The sequence below is a fragment of the Squalius cephalus genome, assembly GCF_949319135.1.
Source record: "Squalius cephalus genome assembly, chromosome: 11".
NCBI classification, from domain to species: Eukaryota; Metazoa; Chordata; class Actinopteri; order Cypriniformes; family Leuciscidae; genus Squalius; species Squalius cephalus.
This window is the reverse complement of record NC_137132.1, coordinates 38,230,797-38,255,414: the sequence shown is the minus strand read 5'-3', so window position 1 is coordinate 38,255,414 and position 24,618 is coordinate 38,230,797. Positions and strand designations below refer to the sequence as shown.

Below are 24,618 nucleotides of genomic sequence, written 5' to 3'. Positions count from 1 at the left end.
AAAACAAAACACGGTCCCCCTTGAGGGAGAATATTTTAACATACCCATTCCCATGAGAAAAACTTGTTATTGGTGAGTTTTTGAAAAGTACCTCTTTTGGTGTTTGTATTTTCTTTCTGATCCTGCAAAACTTACATTTGAGTTTTGGCACAATTCTGGACCCATTTTAGTCCAATATGCCTGCATTTGTTCATTTATTTCACCCCAGTCTGCTGCATGGGAGCTGTACATTGAACTTGATAATTCAGGATCAATGACTGCTGTCTCCCTTCTGTCATCTTTTTACATGGGGAACGAAACACTGGTGGCGTCATTTTGGACATGTTGCATTGTGGTTGTGGAGGAACAGATGCTGGCATTCTGGTTCAACATACTCTGATGTTGGCTTGTTATTACCGCTTGAATGTATTGAAATTCCCGTGCTAGCCCCTTGCTCCTCTGCAAGCGCACTCACAGCATCATCCGACGTGCACACCTCGAAACTGCTCTGTTCTACATGCCTGATATGGCATGGTTATAATGGCTCTGCATTGTCTGTTATGGTAGTACCAGTAGATGCAGTGTTTGTACTCAAATTGGCTGCAGTCGTTAGTGGCACTACCTTGTCTCCAAATCCAGACCGTTGACTGGGTAATCCAACAGCCGAGGAAGATCTGAAATATCCTGATAATTTTGGGATCTTTTGCAGAAGATCTCTTTCCCGCTCCTCGTTAAGCCTTTGTACTTTCTGCTTTTGTGCACCACTCCCAAATTTCTTTCCCAATTTTTCTGACCTTTCTAGATTGTTTGTAGGTATATTAATGAGGTTACAACTGAAATTGACGTAGGGAGGGGCGACCAGCGACGTAAAATTAATCCGGCATCACGCATGCCATGCGCAAATATTAGCAAAAACCGTTGAATAGAGGCCTCCGATCACGTGGGCCCCAAGGCTGCGGTCTAAGTTAGCCTATGCGATAATACGCACCTGATCGCAAAAACAAGTGTACAACTGATGTGCGCTCAACTGAGAATACCCATAATGCACTGTGAGAGTCGCACGTCGAATGAATTTCCACGCCTAACCAGAAGATGGCCCCGCAGCTGAATCATTCGGCCATCCATTTTCCAAACCGCTGATCCAATGTGGCTACAGCCTAATATCAGACAGGTATACATTCATTTTTTAATTGATTATTAAATTGTTTAATTACGGTTTATACATGCTAGTTTCCATGACAGAGTTCAGATAGATCTTTTCATTACTCCTTTCATTACTTTCATTACTACGCGTGGCGGCGGCCATCTTGTCAGAGGGCTCAGGCGTGGCGGCGGCCATCTTGTCAGAGGGCTCAGGTGTGGCGGTGGGCATCTTGTCAGAGAGCTCAGGCGTGGCGGCGGCCATCTTGTCAGAGGGCTCAGGCGTGGCTGTGGCCATCTTGAAAGAGAGCTCAGGCGTGGCGGCGGCCATCTTGTCAGAGGGCTCAGGCGTGGCGGCAGCCATCTTGTCAGAGGGCTCAGGCGTGGCGGCAGCCATCTTGTCAGAGGGCTCAGGCGTGGCGGTGGCCATCTTGAAAGAGAGCTCAGGCGTGGCGGCGGCCATCTTGTCAGAGGGCTCAGGCGTGGCTGTGGCCATCTTGGCAGAGGACTCAGGCGTGGCGGCAGCCATCTTGTCAGAGAGCTCAGGCGTGGCTGCGGCCATCTTGGCAGAGGGCTCAGGCGTGGCGGTGGCCATCTTGGCAGAGGGCTCAGGCGTGGCGGTGGCCATCTTGGCAGAGGGCTCAGGCGTGGCAGTGGCCATCTTGGCAGAGGGCTCAGGCGTGGCGGTGGCCATCTTGGCAGAGGACTCAGGCGTGGCGGCAGCCATCTTGTCAGAGAGCTCAGGCGTGGCGGCGGCCATCTTGGCAGAGAGCTCAGGCGTGGCGGTGGCCATCTTGGCAGAGGACTCAGGCGTGGCGGCGGCCATCTTGTCAGAGGGCTCAGGCGTGGCTGTGGCCATCTTGGCAGAGGACTCAGGCGTGGCGGCAGCCATCTTGTCAGAGAGCTCAGGCGTGGCTGCGGCCATCTTGGCAGAGGGCTCAGGCGTGGCGGTGGCCATCTTGGCAGAGGGCTCAGGCGTGGCGGTGGCCATCTTGGCAGAGGGCTCAGGCGTGGCAGTGGCCATCTTGGCAGAGGGCTCAGGCGTGGCGGTGGCCATCTTGGCAGAGGACTCAGGCGTGGCGGCAGCCATCTTGTCAGAGAGCTCAGGCGTGGCGGCGGCCATCTTGGCAGAGAGCTCAGGCGTGGCGGTGGCCATCTTGGCAGAGGACTCAGGCGTGGCGGCAGCCATCTTGTGAGAGAGCTCAGGCGTGGCGGCGGCCATCTTGGCAGAGGACTCAGGCGTGGCGGCAGCCATCTTGTCAGAGAGCTCAGGCGTGGCGGCGGCCATCTTGTCAGAGAGCTCAGGCGTGGCGGCGGCCATCTTGGCAGAGGGCTCAGGCGTGGCGGCAGCCATCTTGTCAGAGAGCTCAGGCGTGGCGGCGGCCATCTTGGCAGAGAGCTCAGGCGTGGCGGTGGCCATCTTGGCAGAGAGCTCAGGCGTGGCGGTGGCCATCTTGGCAGAGGACTCGGGCGTGGCGGCAACCATCTTGTCAGAGAGCTCAGGCGTGGCGGTGGCCATCTTGGCAGAGGACTCGGGCGTGGCGGCAGCCATCTTGTCAGAGAGCTCAGGCGTGGCGGCGGCAATCTTGGCAGAGAGCTCAGGCGTGGCGGCGGCCATCTTGGCAGAGAGCTCAGGCGTGGCGGTGGCCATCTTGGCAGAGGGCTCAGGCGTGGCGGCGGCCATCTTGGGATGAGACTCGGGAACGACGGCCATCTTGGGACGAGACTCTGGAATGGTCTTGTGTTCACCGTTGTTGGAAAGGCCGATGGTGAACTGGGACTCACAGGTAGCCAACACCCACTCCACAAACGCCTCAAAGTTCTCTCGGGGTCCTCCACTGGGCAGGCGTGCCTTCATCTCCGCATTGAGGCTTGTGTGGAAAAAAACACTCAATGATCGTTCGGGGAAGGAGGTAAGGCACACGAGGTCGAGGGACGCAGCGGTGTGAGCCTCGAGAGAAAGCTTGTCCTGATCAAGATCTTCATCTTTCATTCAGACTTATTCAATAACATTTTTAAATATCCAGTCATATAATTAATAGGAAGAATATTGTACATTATTCTTCTATTACATCATATTAATATTCATACTGGCATGAAATGCCACAGTTTAATGGGTAAATGATTTTATCACAGAAAAATTTCAACACACACACAAAGATGCACTTTTAAGCTTTTATTTGTGCATATAACATGAAACTATCGAGGGAATTTGTGGTGGCTGCTTCGTCGGACGAAAAATTGGCTGCTTCGTCGGAAAGTTTTTTCACAGGGTTGTGGCTGCTTTATTTTTTACTAAACAACAGATGGCGCTGTTTTCGACACTCAAAGCTTTGAATCTTTTCCCGGAACAATCAGGGGAAAGCCTCAGTGCTTCATGAGGCTTCATTTGCGCAGCAGTCTTTGGACTTACAGAACTCAGACTTACAGAAATACTCGAGATACTAGGAAATCTCTCATACGGCACATAAAATAACCAGGCCAACATCAACGACGACCGACAACTGAACAGGACAAAACACAGGGCTTAAATACACAGGGACCCAATCAAAGAACCAAGACACAGCTGACCAGACTAATGAGACAATGACTGATTAAGGTGTCCATGGCAACTAAGGAGTGGCGGGAAAAGAACCAATGAACACAGGATGTCCAAACACAAACAGACATGTAACATACAATAACTGTCATTCATTATGAAAATACATGTTGATGGTTTTTGGTTAACTATATATAAATGTGTTCTTAATCAGTGCTCTTAATTATTGTGGCGGTCTCATCTTGTGGGTCTCATACTGCGATGGTAAAAGACCTTGACTGGTGTCCTGAACTCATAACATAAGGAGATGTACTCATAACCACACCTTAAGTGACAAGTGACTCCGTATTAGCTGGCTTAAGCAATGAGGCATACAAAATAATTTGTTGTGCACTGTCCACAGTATCTAACATAGCTTGCTAACATTAGTTAAATACTGATCCATTTCGATTTCAACTTCTGTCTGTGGGGTTTCAGATGCCTCACAAAATTTGACATAGTTGATAAATGTCTCTCACTCAAAATATTCATAAACTTGTTACTGTAACTAGATTGTAAAATATCTGAAATTCAGATTCTCAAATATGTGCAAGTAAAAAGTATTTAGCTTTAAATGAGTTTATAATCAATAGTTTATTTTTTGTGCTGATTTACAGCACGTAGATTCACCCATTTCTCCCGAAAGACATGAAAGTGAGTGGCTGGTAAACAGGGAGAAGAACAGAGTAAACTTTACACAATGTGCATTCTACTTTATCTTTCAGGATTACGTTTAAAATCTGACAACAATGGTCTCATAAACTGTGCTTCTCTATATTGTGTCTGATATAACGTGCACAGTAAGCACAATAACAGCAGCAGTGTGTTTAGAGAAAGTATATTGGGACAGCTTTTTGTTTAATGTTTGTTGAATTGAAAGTTAAATGGAGATGAAGTGGGGATCGACTAAAATATGTGGCATTTCAAGCACCGCAATTGTATGAAAATTGTAATCAGCAGACTGCACTCAAGCACATGTGCTCGGATCAGTTACTAACACGTTTGTGCACATTTGTGTGGATGCGATAGAGATGGTTATTACAATAAACTCATTGTAAGAGACAAACCTTAATGTAAAAACGTCTTGAAAAGCTGCTAATGACAAGCTGGACACATTATTATAAATGCATTAGCTGTTCCAGAATCAATGTGAGTTACAGAGAGTTTCTGGCTCTTCTAGATGCGTGCAAGGTCGTGCGTCTGTCCTCCGAGTTCAGACCGTCTGTATTCCCCTCCATCATGATCTCCTCGTACGTGGGCAGATATTTGACCTCGTCGTATGTGGGGAGCAGCAGCACCGGGGTGAGGGAGTCCTGGGACGCGTGTCCGTGCAGAAGGGACGGCTCCTCGCGTGTCTGGCGGCGGGGACGTGGACACGCCACGCGCTGGATGAAGTAGCCCACCACGAAGAGCAGCAGCAGGATCAGCAGTCCCGACAGCCTCCGCACGATCCAGTCCAGGTTGTCGAGGAAAGCGTGCAGAGGGAGTTTGCAGCAGTGGACCGTCGAGATGCTGTTGTTCTGAGTGCAGCATCGCTGATCTTCATCACACTGGATCTCCGCACAGCTCCTCACAGCCTCACAGGACAAACTCATCAGCCCGCACGCAACGCTCAGCCACGTCCTCGTCCTCATGCTTCTCCCAGCCAACCAGTGTGGTCCAATGCAGCCCAACAGAGAATATAATCCAAGATATTTCACACGGCACGCAATCCCGTACGAGCCCCCAGATCTGGTGCTCCGTCTTGCATCAATTATTGGAAGTGAAAATCACAGATCGATGTGTTAAACTCACTGTCTTCCTGTCGTGAGGTAATGTCATGGTCTTCCTGACGGTTCGGTCCCACAGTTGCTCATAATTCACATCCTCAGAGTGGAGAAAGCGACCTCAGAAGCCGTCTGATTAAAAATGCATGGCACTGTTTCTCTGTGGGTTTCAATGGACCCATTATAGCTAGATCCAACTCAAACTCAGACTAAACACCCCCCCGATGCTCTCGCATGTCAGGCTTTCTTGCTGGCAAAGAATCAAACATGTTTCATTTGACATTACACAGTTCATGTTACACTGTAACGAGATTAGTATGGACTAACTAATATAAATGAACAGCATGCAATTGTTTTTAGGAGCTTCCTCTAACTGCAGGTCAGTGTCCGTTTCATTGTTAATCATTCCTCAGGAAATTTCTTTTAAGCATTAAAATTCGTCCCATAATCATTTGTGCAAGGTACATGAATGATTCCTCACATCACATCTAGAGGTTAACAAGTGCACTAAACAAACGCATGGACACTGGGTATCACTTTATTACACGTTACATGTACTGACTATATTATAACAGTAAATTACAGCGACTAACCCTAAAGCAAACCCTAACCGATAGTAATTACATGGTGCTCATTAATATTTCTTATTTGTATAATTACACTGTAACACCTTGAAGCTTAACCGCACACTTTAATATAGAATTGTGTTTTTTTTTGTTTTTTTTTTCATGAACCTCAAAAATATCATAATGTTTGATGAAATGTGAGATTACAAAGTGTTTAATAGGCTAATGCATTTTTAGGTCTACTATATGGATATCTGTATGTACATTTGTGAGGTCTTAAGGAAAAGTATACTTTACGATATTGGCTTTATGTGCAAATGGAGACTAAATTGTGTTATGGGCTTAGAAAAGGCAGAATGACTGTGCAATACACATTTACCAAAGTTAGCTTGTAAGGCTCCAGTCGATATTCACTTCTCATAAACAGAGCTAATGTCCAATTGGTCAAATGTGATTACAGGGGCATTATGCCGTAAAATACACTGGAACAGAGTCAAGTTGGCCAGCCAGATTCATGAGGGATCATGTTTCCCACTCCAATCGCTCTCATTTACTGAAACCTGATACACAGTGTCATTAGTAAAACACTGAAATAAACATTTGCTGACAGACACAGAGGCCACTTCTTCACACTGCTTTTGGTGTGTGCTAATGAACACATTTCACATCTCCATTCTTCAACGAGAGTGTCACTGTGTCTAGAAAAAATGTTCATACAATAGTTAGTGTGAATCTTCACATTCTTGACTACTGCTTTCATTACTGTATGTGTGTATAGTGTGATGTCCATCAGTCAACCCCTTTCATTGTTTATCAGTGTTAGTTATTTCTGTATAAAATACAATATTATAGTGAAGATTGCTGTTCTGTTTTGACATAAAAGTGAATAATTATTGAATAATTATATGTAACACTGCGCTCTGTAAGTAGTAATTAAGACAGTAATCAGAAGTAATTAAGTTCCCGGACAAAATGATCTGTAATCTTAATGCAGTACTTTATCTTAAGACTTCATTTTTACAGTTCTCTAGTTACGTGTTGTCAGCATTATTTCATTTTCCCATTATCCCATTAATTTTTCTGTGGACTTGCTGGAAATTCGAGAGTAAACCTGTCCAGACATCAGAAATCACACCCAACAACAAAAACAAAATAAAAACTGAATTTTATAATACAGAAAGTTATTTGTAAATCGTGTTTTTTACAATGTATTGTGCTTTTATCCTGGTAATTCTCCTTCTGAAAACGCAACACCTTATTTTCATCTTTTTAATCTGTTATTGGTCATTATCTGCTGTTTCTTCAGATGCGACTGCTCTTATTAACCAGTGGGTTAGGTCGTAGAAAACACAAAATGTGAGCAAAGACCATCAGATTGCCTACATTTATATCTGACATTTTTAGTTATTTTGTACCACCCATAAAAATGTGATTGAATTCATATATAGCATTTTAAATATAGCATATAGCCATTTACTTGATACATTACATTGATTTCCTTTCAGCAGTTTGTCTGTATCCATTTTTAATGAATGAGGTTAGATCATTGTCTTATTATTATTATTATTATTGATTACAGTGAATACAATTCAAATGATTTATTAATAAGTTGTGAGTATATTTTTAAGCTGCACTGAAAGCACAGATGCTGCTCTATAGCTGAAGTCAACTCTTTCTATATTTTCCTCAATTACATAAGCCAAAGCCATAGACAAACACAGCGCAACAGTTATATATTTTCATATCTTTATTGAGGACACTCACAACCAGAACCACAAACGGGTGCGTTTCCCGTACGATGACGTAACCCGCTGATTAACGGCCATAGTACGGTGCAACATTGGAGAATCATTAATTACAACTAACTCGTCTCACACACCCCAATCATTAGAGACACGATAGTTGCTGTCATCTGTTGACGTTGTACAAGCAGAATGTGACGGTTGGTGGTGTGGTATTAGCCCCGCCCCTCTTCCACTGTGATTGGACAGCTGGGTAAAAAGACAGTGATGAGCGCTGTGTTTTACCCAAGGGGGGGGGGGGGGGGGGGGTAATCCAGCACCCGGAAAGCGTACCTTCCCCGGGGGCCGCCACTGGCTAACAAGCCATCACCTGCTGTTAGCATCCATTGACTCCCATTCATTTTGGCGTCACTTTGCCAGCGAATAACTTTACATCTGAGGCGTTTGAAGACTCCATTTGTCCATTATTTATTTCTAAAGAAACACGACAATGTATAAAAGGCTCCATTACCTTGTATCTTCCGTTATGGCCCCGTAGAAGCAGTTTTTGTAAAAATAGGCTAACGATTGCTTCATAACCACGCGACTCTCTGTCGCACAGTAGAGAGATTACCATATAGCTCACAGGTAATCTGGGGGACGTGGAGCCGACATCAAGTCCGATGAAGTCAAGGGAGAAGCCCATAGAGAGTCATGAAGTTGCTCCTGCTCCTAGCTCATGGACACCTCCTACTCACACTCTCCGTCTCTGCAAGATTGGGAAGGGAATGATTCAGATTTCTCTCGGCACAGCTACTAGAAGACAGACGGGTTGCTCACGTCACATCTACGTCATCAAGCTCAGTTTGAGTCTGCGCAGTCGCTCAGCCATCAGGAAGTGAGAGCTTCTAATTGACTTCACTTGTCTCCGTTGAAGTTTATGGGGTCGCAGTGTCCATTTCTTTTACTGTCTATGGTTTTACCCAAAGTTGAACATTCTTCAACTCTCGGCGTCCGGTAAAAAACACAGAGCGCTCAACGCTTCAGCGTGAAATAGACGCTCAGCACCTCGTTACGCTCCTGGCGTTTTAAATACGCGGCGCTCACATTGAAAACAATTGGAAAAATACGTATTGGTCCGGTCTCGTTTAAGTTACGCACTGTGTAGGTTGTGTTTTCTTCGTTTACCTGTTCCTGTAATCCCCTGTGAAGCTTTTTAAAGCACTATTGACCTTCATCTTCGTCTTCGTGCGTTTGCTACAACCCCATGCTGAAGCCAAGCACTGTTGTGTCAAACAGATCACTGAAAATTGATTTTGTACTGTATCTGGTCCTAAGTGTATAAGACCCACTGCTATACTGTTGTGCAATCCAAGTCTCACATTACGATCCACAACATGGCCTTGTTCACAGTCAAACATTGTGGTGCCCTCAGTATTGATGGTTTGTCCACCATCTGTAATGAGCTTTACTTTTCCAGCAGTGTTTAGTGTTGGGCTGATAGAAGGTTGCATTTGGCACCCTTGAGTTTATTTGGCCATACTCATGTTTCACATGCAATGTTGTGAATATTTCACCTTTCTGAGTGACGTCATCCACTGTTTCACAATAGAAAGTGTCATCAGGTGGATCTAGAGTTGTGTTCAGTTCATGCACTCGGTTGAGTTTTGCGTTTCTGAATTGCACTGCCGTTGGCGGGGCATGGTATAATCACGACTTTGAGCTTGGGGTGCTGGTGTGATGGAGCAGATGTTCCACAGATGTTGCATTGCATTTTAAAAGCAAAACAGCTGAATTTATCAGAGGGAATGGGATCTGTTGCGCCTGATGCAGTGCTGATCTTGTATAGCACATACTTCAGCATCATCTGTCACTATCAATCCTGCAAACGATGCAGCCGTAAATCAGCTCATCACTTAAAGTTCCAAAGTCACAGTTTTTACAAGTATTTTGAGTGTGGAAACACAATTGAATGGACTCACCAGGAATGTGTCTGTGTCTGTCCATTATTATATTCTTTGTGGGCAAGCAGAGTTCAGCGAACCTTTGCAACAATACACCGGGATCTTACACCCTGCGAATGTAAAAGCCTCGGATTTATCCACTCCATCGGAGCAAGCTAAGTTCGGCAGCGCGTACGCCTGCACCTTCTTCGATATGTCTGATAGACCAGCATTTTAATATTTGCTCCATTGTTTTTTGAATTTGCTCCAGTTGTCAGCTAAATGCTTGTCAATAATTAGTGGATCAATGTGGCAGAGATCTCGTGCCATATTTAACCACTTCTGACACCATGTAGATTGTTTCAAGAAATTATCTATGCTGTACCAAGTTATCAACAGAAAATATGCTTTATTTTCTTTGCTCCACAGCTCCATACATTTCCGTGTTTATATCCCACTCACCCCTGGCCCGACCCCTAATGACATCCTTAAGGAGCTGTAGCAATATTAAATAACTCTAAGTGCTCATCCTTAGAGACCGAGACTCATCTCTTGAAGTCCGACCCTCCGGAAGTTTTACCTTCAGCTAACTTCATTAATTCCCTGTGGACCAGCCAATCTCCGGAAGCACTCAACGGAAGCTTCCAGCTGACTCCTAAATGAACTCATCAAGAATCTCCGTGCTCCACAATGCAAGTAATCGTCTATCAGGTATTTAGATGCATCTCGAAGTTTTGTCTTTGATTCTCTGATGTTCTCAGTCGGTTGTGGTTAACTATCCGCTATTTTCAGTTGTTCTTGGTCAGATCTTGCCAGGTTTTCAGTGGTTGTTCTCTTAATCATGTTATGTTTCCTAAAGAATCTGTGTAGTGTGTACCATTAACCTGTTATAATTAATTATACCTATTTCCCGTTTGAGCTAAGTTGCTACATAGCTCTATATTTCCTCGAGGCCCAACAAAACTTACCAATTTGCAAAACTAAAAGAATGCATAAATGATACTAAAAACTGTATTAGTAACTTCCAACTGCTACTACATTCAGAAAAAAATAGAGGTTTTAATTATTGAATTATTGAACCTTAATTATTGAGGCCTAAATTACGACATATGCTCTCAGATTTCAAATGAAGACAGATTATTTCATGCGTTCATGACCTCAAGGCTAGATTATTGTGAAATACAGCAGCTAGAGTTAGCCCAGTTCTGGACTGGCTGCCTCTTCAGCATTACATTCATTTTAAAATCTTAGTGAGTACTTATAAAACCCTGCTCCTCAGAGATAATGAAAATAAATAATAAAGCTCCTCAGTACTTAGACAAGCAACTATTGTATTACAGACCTTTACAGTCGTTGTGGTCTCAAAATTCTGGCCAGTTGATATTGCCTAGAATATCAAATTCGATTGTTTTCTTAAACTCTGGTCTTGCTAGCATTGTTCGGAAAGCAGACACACTCTGTTAGTAATCTAGATTAAAGACCCATCTCTTTAACCTAGCATACACATACGTAACATACTATCACATTTCTATAATTCAATTGACCTTTTCTTGAATGTTAGCGCCACAGGTTTTTTAGAACGCCATGTCATGCGCTAAAGACGCGATACGCTAGTGCAATGGTTAAAGACATCTGTCTAGCGAGTTGACATTGAAAAACAATGGAAAAGTAGTGCAGTGGAATGGAAAAACGCGTTCTGTGTGAACGGCCTCTTAGGCTGCATATACTAGGTCAACCGGAACCGGATTCACTCCCCATAACACCTGATGTACTTGTCACATCGTATGGCATCTATGCTAATATTACTGTGTTTTCAGTCAGATCCAGTCCATTTTCAGATCAGATGCTGGACTGGCACCCATGAACGAAGACCAGGACAATTAGACAAGCCCTCTAGACAGATCCTCAGCGAAGTCCTCGTTGACTAGACAAGCACATATTCCCATGGCCAGCTCTGAACGTGTCCTGCCAGGACCAAAGAGCACCTCAGCACAGTTTTTAACTAGAAGCACAGTCATCGTACTTAGGGCCAGTGATCAGCCAGTCGTCTACTAACAGCCGCTCTATCTTCACGTTCTACCAGCTGGACACACGACAAACTCCTGTGTGGCGGATCCCAATTTTCAAGCAGAAGGAGCTGGATGCAAAAACTGTAAGTATTATCAACACATAATGCTGACTTGTGATGCAACCTGGAAACATAAATCGCGTTGTGTTTGTTTGTGAAAAGGGTTCGTGATACTTAGGGCCAGATTTACTAAACAGGGCAAATTAGCATGAGACCGCTGTCCCATAAAAGCACAGATGGGACTAACAATCCTCATGTTCACATCAGAACTTCTAATTATTTTCAAGTTCTTAAAAAGTGATCTTTTAAACTGTGAGGATGTCACACCCTCAGGAGGTTAATGAGCCAATGAGAAAAGGGTTATTAGGCAATAGGGAAGCGGCGATCCGATACTCGTTATCAGCATCGGTCCATTACAGACCCTTTTTTGCCGGACTGGGTATTAGTCAGTACAGCACCGATCCAAAATTCAATACTGTGTGTTACCCCTGGTTGTTATACTGTCAAGCTCAAAAATGACAAAAATCATTGTGTTATTGAGGGAAGTGTGTGTCCTGGTTTGAGTACACCGATCAAGCTTTCTAAACCTTGGTCTTCAACCATTGACAGTGTCCGTATGTCAGTGAATTCATAGTGTGCTATTCAGTACTGTTTTCCCTCTATGGCAGAAAACAAAGGCTAGACAGTTCAGACTTACACACAGAGCAGTTAAAAGCTTTATGGCCTGATTGCTGGCAATTAAAACACCTACACCTACAGTAGAAGTAAGTCAGCTATCTTCAGAAATGCATTCATATCAATCAGTCAGAACAGTTCATCTCTACTGGAAACCCTAAACCTGGAGCTCTAAAAAGGAGAGCACGTAAGAGAGAGGAAGAGAGAGGAAGAAGAGCAGCACATGTATGCAGACGTACAGTACAGCCGCTACAGTTTACAGTTTTTCTCGATTGCTTAAACACATTTCTTGAAACTATGCCTCGTATTCTCAAAACAGTAAACACAAATCCATAACGTCTGACCCAATTCCCCAAACATCCTATTTTCAGGTCAAAATGAAGCTCTACACTCAAAACCATTCACTCTTGCTGAAAAACCAAACTTTGTCCTCAGACATCACACACAAGCCCTCACAAACACATACACTACAACATAGTCTAACCCACTGGTGCAATACATTCAAAACTGGTAAGTTATGTTGCATGTGGTCCCCCCCTCACAAACCTTTTCACACGATGAACACAAAAACCACAATCAATGGATACATTGGCACATTTTTATTCATTCATGTACTATACAGTACAACACACACACACACACACACACACACAAAAACTTTTTTTCCCTGTTTTACTTTTTTTTTTTTCCTCCTCTAAATTTTTTTTAATATTCACTTACAGTAAGATGTGTGTGACCAACATATGACAGTAAAAGAGCACACACAAACCTTATTCTAATATGGAATTATATTGGAATGGTAAAGAGTGTTGGGACGTAACAGGAGGGCCTCCACTCAAGGGTACAATATGATGGACACATCTAAGAATGTTCCACATGTGGTTGAAATACCATCATTTGCCTAGAAAGATAACATTCTGGGAGTCAAGACTATAAAGGAGAAAGGATGCCTTCACTGTCACACTCTGCAGCCGCTCTGTGTGACTGTACGACTGCTGGCCTTTTCTTGCAAGAAAATACACCTCATCAGAGACTATTGGAAATGTTTCTCTCTTATTCAGTGATAGAATTTTGTTTGCCACCACACCTCCCTGAAGGTTCTCGAGGCGACGGTAAAGCGACTCAAATTTGGCCTTACTCGTAGCCGAGTCTTCCTCATAGTCATACCATTGACAAAGACATGGGCAACTAGAGTGGCTTGAACTTCATCTGAGACTGCTTGTCTTCTTGCCCTTGCCCTTCTTCCTCCTCATTCTTATCCCTCTTCCTTCACGTCTTTCTGGATCCATTGTTACAAAACGCAATAAACTGATTTGGGCCCTTTTATATATCTATTGAAGGATCTGGTTGATGTGTGTTAAATTTTGACTCTTAGTGTTTCCACTTGGGTAATTGTGTGCCAACTGAGCTGAAGCTGTGCTGACCTGAGTGAACAATATTGAATGCTAGTGCTTTCTAAATGACAACATGGTCTAGGCAATGAGAAATGAAGGGATTTGTGTGTAGAGTTTTGCAGTGACAGTTCAACAAATCTGACTCATGTGTCAAAACAGGGAATGGTGTTTATAGTTTAGGGAAATGGGTGTGCTTTTTGATAAATGGCATTATGGTTTTGAAATTTTAGTTCAAAAGCCTGGTTATAGTGTTTAAGCAATCGAGAAAAACTGTAACAGTTATTGTTTTTTTTTTGTTTTTGTTTTTAAATAGTTAGAATTGTACACACCTTTTCAACACGTTATTATTGTACTCTAGCATAGTGGAGACAGAGATGCTGCCACTGATCTTTTCATATTCGCCACACCTGTCACAGCCGATACTACTAGCGTATCATGTATTAGTCAGATATATTGGCTGAATTCGCAACTGCATACTTAGCATACTGCTCTTGCCTCTTACTATTTTTAACATATCTTTCTATTGCAGAAATCATAAGTGTAGTATGTCGGTATGTGGTTTTGAATTCAGCCATTGACCATCATCCATGGTAAGATTGCATGTGTTATTTCATGCAAATTTGATTGGTGCCATCAAGTGTTTTAATGCATTGATTGCACTGTAAAAAAATGCTTTGTTTAATAAGCCCACCAGCAACTATAGTTGCCGCAGTGTATAGTTGTCATTTTACTTTTGTAAGTATTTTTCTAGATGTTTTCCATGTTTTATGTCTTAATGACATGCAAGCAAACAACCAAATAAAGGATTTCAAGAAAAAAAAAAAAAAAAGGTATTCACTTCCTTCCTGTCACATGATGCTGTCAACTTCCTAGCCCTACTTCCAGGAAGCATGGCGAAGGCAAACCCTCCCAAAGAAAGGTCATTTTCATGTTGCTAATAAGTATTTTTTGTTTATTTATTTGTATCTACATAATCATGAAGGTCTCTAGAATCATCCAAACAAAACAAATCTTACAAGAGATCTATAGTTTTTTGTATACTTAGTCAAAAGTCCAAATGGCAACTGTAGTTGCCGGTGGGCAAATGCCTTGTAAGTACATCTCAGAGACACAGGCAACAAAATATATATATATATATATTTTTTTTAACAAATGTAATTTCACTTAGTTTATTAATGTTTTTACTCCCCAGTTGGACATTTTTACTCCACAAAATGTATATAAATAAATAAAAATATATATTTTTAAACAGGTTTTTATACAAAAAAAAAAAAAAATTAATGTAAAATTCACCTTATAAAAGACCCACATTTCTTAATTTAATTCATGGGGATAACATGGATAATATGACATGGTTTAGTGTCAGATTTTTTGCCCATATTTTGGAAAAATGCAGTTTTAAAAGTAAAACTAATATCACTTTAACCAGTAGATGGCTGCAGAGCTCTAAATGTACTAAAAGTTTAAAACTAAAAGACATCTTTTCACAAGTTTTTTCCAGTTAGATTTATATCTACATATTATGAAATCACAATTATCACAATAAAAGTTACCCTTTGTCAAAGTTTAGCAGTTTTTGTACTGAAATAAAATCAGTTTTTCAATAATGTTACATTATGATTAGAATCAAACCTGATCAGGATGTTACAAAGAGAAAAGTTTATCATTTATTTAAAACATCTGTTTTTCATATAATTCTACAAATGTAAAGTGTGCCACTTAATTTCTGTCTATGTGTGTTCTGTGTTGTTTCTGATTTTGAGGATGAATTTTGTCCATTGACATAATTCATTTGATTCTAATCATAATATAACATTATTGAAAAACAGTTGAAAAAGTTTTTTTTTTCAGTTTAAAAAATGCCTAAACTTTGACAGAAAAGTAACTTTTATTGTTATAATTGTGATTTCATAATATGTAGATATGAATACAACTGGAAAAACTTGTGAAAAGATGTCTTTCAGTTAAGCAAATAGTAAATAGTGGTGCTCTGCAGCCATCTACTGGTTAAAGTGATAATTTGTTATTTTTAAAACTGCATTTTCCAAAATATGAGCAAAAATCTTACACTAAACCATGTCAAATTATCCATGTTATCCACATGAATGAAAGTTAGAAATGTGGATCAAAAAGACCCTGAACAGCGCACAAGGGTTATGACAAATGGATTTGTTGTTTTTTGTGTTTTCATATTCAAGAGATTATAAGCTAGATGCAGTTTTTTTGGGTCTGCATCAAATGTTCTTTGACTTTTATACATAATAAATTTGTTTATGAATAAAGATTGATCTGTTGAAAGCAGTTATTTTGAGAGAGATGCCTAATGTTCTCCTCCTATTCATATTTGACATTGAGTGGGTGCATACAACATATTTGCCCACCGGCAACTATAGTTGAAGCACATTCAAATACGATTTTCAAGAAAAAAACAAAACTAAAACCTGGGGAAAATAAATGCAGAACATGTTCACATAGGACACTATTAACACGACTATATGTATGAAACCATTCAGAAAAATTTGGGCACAAATGGGTTAAATGAAATAGAAGAAATAGTTAATCAGTGTGTTATAGTTGTTGGATAATTCAGTTTATGTAAAGTGATATACACCATTATGTAAAAGGTATAGGTTTGTAGCCAGATGTGTATATAAATATGCTTTGTATGGATTTCATGTATTGTTGTTTTTGTGTGGTGCAATGTGTTGTAATATCATTATTTTTTTTAGGTTGGGATGGTCGATGTTCATGTGCACTATATTAAACTGAAACTGAAATGGGGAAGGTTTGGGGTGTAAATGTGGAGACCCAGACATGTTTTGTACGAGACATAACTGGACATATAAAAGTTCAGTTATGGGAGGGACAAGCCAGAATGCTGCTGTGTGGCCACTCTTATCAAATGCAGAATTTGAGCACACGTGAGTATTTGAGATCCCTCTTTCTATCAACAACAAGAAGCACTGAAATTCAGGAAGAGGAAGGTGTGGCTGGAGCAAGCTTGCTTGGACCGTTTAAAATGGATCAGGAAGAGGTAACCACTTTGACAGAGCAGTTTAAAGAAGATGCACAAAATGCCAGGCTTGGCAACATGAGTTTAACTCAGCAAGACAGTTTCATCATTGCCAAAGATTCCTTTAAGGCTTCCTACAAAAAATGGCCAACTGCCAGCATACATCAAGTGGAAGAGCGGCCATGGGGAAATCCCTGAACTAAATGGATCTGCTGTCTCCAATTCTGTTATAAGGCAGTACTTAGAACATGAGCCTACTTCTTTTGCTTATTTAAGGGCAAAATGTTGAGGAGCATTTGCTTTGTGGAGAGGCGTGGAAAGTTAAAATTCAGAATGACGTGGTTGGTCTGAAAAAAACACGATTTTCTCAGCTTTTTGTTCCAAATGTTGCTTTTTATGAAACACCCACATACAGGTGGTGATGAAAAAGAATGCATTAAGCTACAATAAAACAGGTTTTTTTTTTTTTTTTTTTAAAAGCAAGAGGGTCTGTTCTTTCTTTTGATATATTGCATTCAGATATTCATGCAACAAAATGTTCTGCGAAAAAAAATGCTGACGAAGACAGAGTTAAGTCGCTTTTTTAAACGTGCCTTAGAAAAAACATTATTGGTGTGCATCTTGAGACAAAACAAGTGTTAAGTTGATTTCAGACTTAGTAATGTTCAGGAAAGTGTTCAGCGGTAAATGTTCAGGAAATACAATGCAAGAATCTGGGAACGCTCTGCATGATTGCGTCATGAAACACGTGTGAAATCAGTCCAATGGTGTGACGAGACGTCAGAGGCGGGTGACATCAAGAACCAGGAAACTATCAAGCATGCCCAAAGCATGCCCTAGTTTCTGTGTCTTCAGCAAGCTCTTTATGTGAAATCATGTGTCTTATTTGGTGTTGTCTGTCTACCAGCACATATATGTGGTTTGCTCGAAAAACACCAGAGGCCAGTCTCGAGAGGCTGGTTCCATTAGTAGATTTTCTGGCAGTGTGGAAACTACAGCCAAATATATCTCGATGGGTCCTGTTCACAGTCGAAAAGGGTTACACTATTCAGTTTGGGTCTCGCCCGCCCAGATTTATGGGGGATCTACCCCACAGTGGTGGGCCCAGAGTACGCTCTGGTTATGGAACAGGAGGTAAAAACTTTGTTGGGGAAAAGGGCCATAGAACATGTTCCTCCCCGCGACAGAGAAACCGGTTTCTTCAGCCGGTGCTTAATTGTTCTGAAGAAGAATGGAGGGTTGCATCCCATTTTGGATCTGTGTCATCTGAACCAGTCAGTAATGCAGCTCAAGTTCAAAATGTTAACTTTGAGACAGATCTAACTACCACATCAGATCAGAGGACTGGTTTGTTACGATAGATCTCAAGGATCGATTCTTCCATGTATCCATCCTTCCACAACATAGGAGGTTCCTGAGGTTTGCTTTCGGGGCGAAGCATACCAATATTGGGTTCTTCCATTTGGTCTAACTCTATCACGCCGCACTTTCACCAAATGCATGGATGCAGAACTGGCACCACTGTGTCTTCAGGGCATCTGCATTCTGAACTACATCGACGATTGGTTGATTTTAGCTCAGTCGCATCAGTTAGTGGTTCGGCATCAAGATGTCGTTCTCGTTCTCCAACATGGAAAGGTTGGGGTTGAGGTTAAACGCCAAAAAGAGTATGCTTTCTCCAGCACAGCGGACCACTTTTCTAGGTGTGGTATGGGATTCGACTATGATGCAAGCATGTCTTTCCCCTGCGCACATCGAGTCAATCATGTCAGCCATAAACTGACTAAAGCTAGGCTAGTCACTAACTGATAAACAGTTTCAGAGACTGTTGGGTCTGATGGCAGCAGTGTCCAATGTTGTACATGAGACCCATACAGTGGTGGCTTAGGACCAGGGGGTTTTCCCCAAGGTGCAATCCTTTTCGCAGGATCAAGGTCACGCGGCGATGCTTACATGCCTTGGTAATGTGGAAGAAACCCTGGTTCCTATCCCAAGGCCCAATGCTGGGAGCCCTGTGTAGTCGTAAGATGCTAATGACGGATGCTTCCCTCACGGGATGGGGAACGATCCTAGAGGGTCGCTCAACTCAAGGTCTGTGGATGGGGGTATCATCTCTCCTGGCACATCAACTGTCTGGAAATGATGGCTGTCTTTCTTGCTCTCAAGAATTTCCTCACAGACCTCAGGGGCCACCATGTGCTCATCCGACATCCCGCCGAGACAGGGGCTGAGGCCTGGGGAATGGAGGCTCGAACAAATATGGAGGGTGTTCAGCCAGGTACAAGTGGATCTGTTTGCGTCTCGAGAGATGTCTCACTGTCAACTCTGGTTTTCCCTCATGCATCCAGCTCCTCTCGGACTGGATGCTATGGTCCAGATGTGTACGAGGCTACGTCTGTATGCTTTCCCCCCCGATCGCTCTGCTCCCAGGAGTTCTGGAGAGAGTTTGCCGGGACTAGGTCCGTCTCACCTTGAACACCCCGCGATAGCCGGGCAGAGTGTGATTCTCGAATCTTGTGTCTCTCCTCAATGGCTCTCCTTGGGAGATTCCGATCAGGATGGACCTTCTGTCCCAGATAGGGGGCTCAATACTTCACCCCTGCCCAGAACCGTGGAAGCTGTGGGCATGGCCTCTAAAGGGGGCCCAGCTCATAGTTTCTGGTCTCTAAACTGAGGTTGTTGAGACCATCCTTAACTCCAGAGCTAACTTCATAAGAAAATTGTATGCCCTGAAGTGGAGAGTTTTCACTTCTTGATGCAGTGATCGTCAGCTGGACCCAGTTAACTGGCTGGCTGGAACAGTGCTGGAGTTCCTGCAAGAGCGATTCGCTGCAGGGTTATCTCTGTCCACTTTAGAGGTCTATGTGATGGCCATAGCTGCTTACCACATTCCTTTGGGTGGTATGTCTTTAGGGAGAGACCCTTTGGTAACACGTTTTCTCCGTGGCACTTTGAGGTTGAGGCCTGCAGTACGCACTAGGATACCGGCATGGGATCTGGCCGTGGTGCTCCAAGGCCTATCCCTGGCTCCTTTTAAGCCTACTGTTTCTGACTCTCAAGATGTTGTTCCTCCTAGCTATCACTTCTCTTAGAAAGACAGGAGATTTGCAAGCTCTGTTGGTTGCCACTTCATGCTTGGACTTTGTGCCCAGAATGATAAAGGCATTCCTTCACCCTTGGCCAGGTTAAATGACCAAGGTCCCCATTAATGTGGCCAGATCTTTTGTATCGCAAGCCTTCTGTCCTCCTCCATTCCAGGATTCAGACCAGGATAAAAGTACTCTGCTGTGTCCGGTTCGGGCATTAGAGGCCTACGTCCATAGAGCTGCCCTGTGGCATAAATCTGAACAACTGTTCATCTGTTTGGGTTCTCCTAGCAAAGGGTCCCCAGCATCTAACCAGAGGATGAGCAAGTGGATAGTCAAGGCTCTCTCTCTTGCTTATAAGTCGATCAGACTGCCTTACCCTATGGCAGTCCAAGCCCACTCCACTTAGAGTATGGCTTCCTCTAAGGCTCTCTTGTCAGGAGTTTCACTTCAAGATGTTTGTGATGTGGCAGGCTGGTCCTCACCGCAAACATTTGTGAGGTTTTACAATCTGGACTTGAGCTCTACAACAGGGGCTCCGGTGCTCTCATCTTTGCGCTTTCTTCATGATTTCACACTAGACAGTAGGGTTGGGAATCGAAAATCTATTCCAATTCTGGAATCGAATACTTGAGGTCAGGAATTGGATATAAAAAATGTTACTTGTTATAAAATTAAAATTTTGATTCCTCTTATCGATTCCTTTGTGAGCATTTCAGTATGACTTTTCAACCGCGAGATGTCTCGCGTGCTGTTTTCTGTGCTGCACACACATCCAAAGCGCGCTCACAGAAAATGTAATTTAAATGGGATTTTAAACCATTGAAGTGTGAGACGACTGCAGGCATGTGTAACTATACTGGGCAACTCTTAAAGTGACAGCATCTGCCGTATCTATAATAACATTAATCAAAAAACAAAAGACAAAGAGAAAATTCAATCATTCTTGACTGAATAACTTTAATGTACATTTTATTTATGAAGTGCAGTGTTATTTTACATTTGTGCACATTACATTACATCGCCCATGTCCCGCTGGTAAAGATGGGTCCACAGGATGACCCGGAGGCGTTCGTGGACCGCTGCATATGCTGTGAGTTTGCATGTTTGCTTTCTTTTGATACTTTATTTGCACCAAATAGCATTGCATCGTTGTTATTATGTACTTTAAGTAATTTTAAAGGCTTAGGCATATTTTAATTGCCACACACACACACACACACACACATAAAAGATGTTCATCTGTAGCAGATAATGATGGGAAACTATAGCTATAGTTTGAGAGTCATGCGTACAAAAACACAAGCAGCTCTGCCCTATATGTACTACCAAGACTTTCACTGGCCCCCAGGGGTCCCCAGACCCTGCTGTTAGACCCGCATGGTTTTGCATAACTCACATAACTTCTTTTTAAATAATTATTTAATTTGCATATTAAACAAAATTTTATTTTATTAGTTAAGCTGCCTTTATTGTCTTCCATAATGGACATCTGCTGTATAGCTTTAGTTCCCGCCACTTCCTGCTGCTGCAGTCGCGGAAACAAACACCAGTGAGTGTGTGAGTGTCAGTGTGTGTGTGTGTGTGTGTGGATGGGCTCAGGATTGACTGGGTTCATAGTTTCTTATCTACAAATATCACGTCAAGGAAATATTTGGCGCGCGAACCGACAGCTTTCGGCGCGCGAATAATGGTCGCGCACATGGCACATTATGGAGAAACTACACAACTGAACGATGGGTGAGTGTCGATGGCGAACTGCTGTAACATCATCATCTGAGCAGAGCTCGTGCTGCGGCTTGCACGCGCTGGACGTAAACAAAGAGCGCGCGTCGTCGCGCAAAACTGAAAGTAGGCTACCACAGTAATAACAGTGCAGTTACGGGGGATTCATGATTCAGGGTTCAGCAGATCACAATCACATATATGAAGTTTATTTCTCCGATAAACACTCTGAAAGGACCAATGCACCGATCTGCACGAGCGACTCTCGTCACTGACACCAGTAGATCAGCATCCGCCATATATGATATATCTGTTTCAAATAATAAGCTGGAAAGTTCGGGATGTTCAAATCGTGCTTATGTAGGAAGCGAGGCGAGCCTCTGGATGCGAATGTGTCAGGATAGTATAGTAGAAGTATAGTACTATGGAAAAGGCTCGAGTTATGAATATTAATAAATTCATTGTGACGTCGGTTGGCCAATAACGTTACCTGATTGGGTCAAAGGCGTTTACAGTTTGGTTGATGAATATCTAAGATTATAAGAAGAACTGGGTCTGGGTCTCTAAACATAGTTGAACTGTTACAACAAAATTTTAATATAATCTTAAAATTTTTATTGAGTTCTGTCCGTTAATTTAAAGTTCATTCAACCAAATGATTGCTTCCAAAAGTTAAGGAAAAACGTATCTTTGACGCGGTTAATCCAAGTCTTCTGAAGACACACGGTCGCTTCATATGATGAACAGGTTTATTTTAAGGTTTTATTTACATATAAACATACATGAGCTCATCAAACATGGTAAACAGAAGCTCAAGTGTACTTGTGTGAGCAAACATGGGTTCTTTAGGATTGTGGATGATGGATTACCTCCCATACAGATCTGCGTGTTTACAGAAGGAATGACACTTGAGAATGTCTCTTATTGACCAGTCAATGCGTTTCTTCATGATTTATGCACACTATGCACACTGCTCTTCAGTAGGATAACTGACAGATATTCAACCATAACCATTTAACCTAATAACCTCTCGTTCCCTATCAACGGCCTTCTGAGATAAGCTCAGATAAAGAGCGGCACAAAACCAATTACACACTTCCCATACGGAGAATGATGCACTTCAGCTCAGTGTAATCTGAGCCCTGGGATCCTCGCTCCACATTCACGAGTTTATAACGGAAAGATGTGGAATATTGCTGGTGAAACATCTACTTTGTGGCATATAACAACACCTCATTCATAAATTAACCTGTGGATCGTAATGGGAACACTGCTCACAACAGGCCATTGGAGGTCCCACACTGGTGTCCTGAAGAAAGAGAGTTTGAGCTGTTGTTTGTTAGATGACTGAAGCACAGCACACCATCAGGACAGTGAGGTCTGGGTGATGGTGATCCGATTAAGTGATCCAGTCGTTTCCTCCTAGTACAGACCTTTTTCACTGACTGCGGTGATGTGTTTCTACAGTTATTAGCATTGTAAATCTAGCAAAAGGTTAATTAAAAAAACATTAATGCACATTTACAACACTATACTTTCTGTTGTATGATCTGTTACAATACACCGGCTTAGGGAGCAAATGAGAATGCAAATATAATATGTGTTGTAGCCTCCCATTTAACACTATAGAAGGGTCACACTTTATTTTAACGTGACTCTGACTCCCTGTTTCAATGTTATTTTACATTGTACAAAAGTACAAATGTACTTACTGTAGGGTTAGGAGTAGGACTAGGGTTTGGTTTAGGGTTAATTGCGTGTAGATATGCATAATTACTACAGTAACTATGTAACAATGACACAAAAGCAAAGTGTTACCTATAGAAGTTTACTTGACTATGATGACTTCTGCATCTGAGAACCCGCAAATGTGGAAAGGCTCCATTAACATGCATTTTAATGCGCCGCCTCTGACCTTTGAATGGATGAGGATGTTACGGGGCTTGTGAGTGAATGAAAAGGATACAGATGGCAACTGTGCATCTGATTGTATTTAATGCAGAGAAGTGTGAATCCCCGGCTCCGCACAGCACCCTTCATAAGGATGGTCATGTGTTTGGTGAGTGGGCGGAGCTTCACTGCGGTCCGGACACACTCAGGACTGATAGCGTTCCCACTGCACATGTGAAGACGTCGATTTTAATGACCTCTGTTTGTGGTTCCAGTGATCCGATCACAAAACGCTTTAGACTCCTGTATTTCATGAGTTCACCTGCATTCAAGTATTAAAGTGCCAAACAGATCTGGATTGCTGTCCTTCCTTGAAGAAGGGATTCACTCCTAATATTCGGCTTGAGTGCCAAACTGGCCCTTTGAATTATGGCAGGTATTGGATGAAATGGGAAAGATTAGAATAGAGGAAGAGTTGGGATGAGGGAGGAATGTTGTCACTGGGGCCTGATGAGATGAAATCCATGAACAGCCAGAAACAGGACTTTTGTGTTTGTGTTGAAATGAAAGCAACTGTTTTAATGTTTTTACAAGAGTGCATGTGTGCTTTTCTGAGTCACTTCGTTCAGGCAGTGAAGTGTCAGATGTCAGTAGTTGCTCTTGTGTGCGGTTTGTTCCTCTAGCCCGAGGTCAGAGTGTGCAAACAGATGGAAAGCCGCCCACAGTGCTGCTGACACGCTTCATGAGGCTCGCTGCTGCTGCTGCTGCACGCACTTTAAATGACTGATTGTTGGCATAATTTGGTCCTTTCACTGGTAATTTTTAGTGTGAATCATCATCATTGACCATGATTTGAGCGTGCAGGAGCTAGTGTTCGTGTGGACTGGAGGTAGGCCTGCTTCAGGGAGTGGTGCAGTGAGAATATGAGATGCTGGTTCTCCATGGTTTCCTGTGACTGCATCTCATGTGACAGGCAGGGGCGTGTACTCTAGAGAATGTGAAATGGGTTGGCAGTCAGTCACTGCCTCAAAAGATGGTGGATGCAAGTGACCAACATGAGCTGAACTCATGGTG

The 24,618-nt window shown here is 42.7% G+C and overlaps 2 protein-coding genes across 5 annotated transcripts in view; one reads left to right on the top strand and one right to left on the bottom strand.

Annotated features, from left to right (window-relative positions):
• The window catches only part of LOC307166926 (NACHT, LRR and PYD domains-containing protein 1a allele 5), a 104,823-nt gene that overhangs the window by 42,276 nt on the left and 37,929 nt on the right, over positions 1 to 24,618 (top strand). Inside the window, exon 2 of one of the 4 annotated variants that reach the window (XM_079885702.1) lies at positions 21,532 to 21,669. In XM_079885702.1, coding sequence (XP_079741828.1) covers positions 21,620 to 21,669 — 50 coding nt within the window. In that variant the 5' untranslated portion in view covers positions 21,532 to 21,619. Of the gene's footprint in view, positions 1 to 21,366; positions 21,670 to 24,618 lie in introns of those variants that run through there. The other 3 variants (XM_079885700.1, XM_079885699.1, XM_079885701.1) reach the window with 3 other exon arrangements.
• On the bottom strand, positions 4,549 to 5,583 carry c15h3orf80 (chromosome 15 C3orf80 homolog). The gene has a single exon (XM_079887008.1). The coding sequence runs from the start codon at positions 5,329 to 5,331 to the stop codon at positions 4,852 to 4,854; it is 480 nt and encodes a 159-aa protein (XP_079743134.1). The 5' UTR covers positions 5,332 to 5,583; the 3' UTR covers positions 4,549 to 4,851.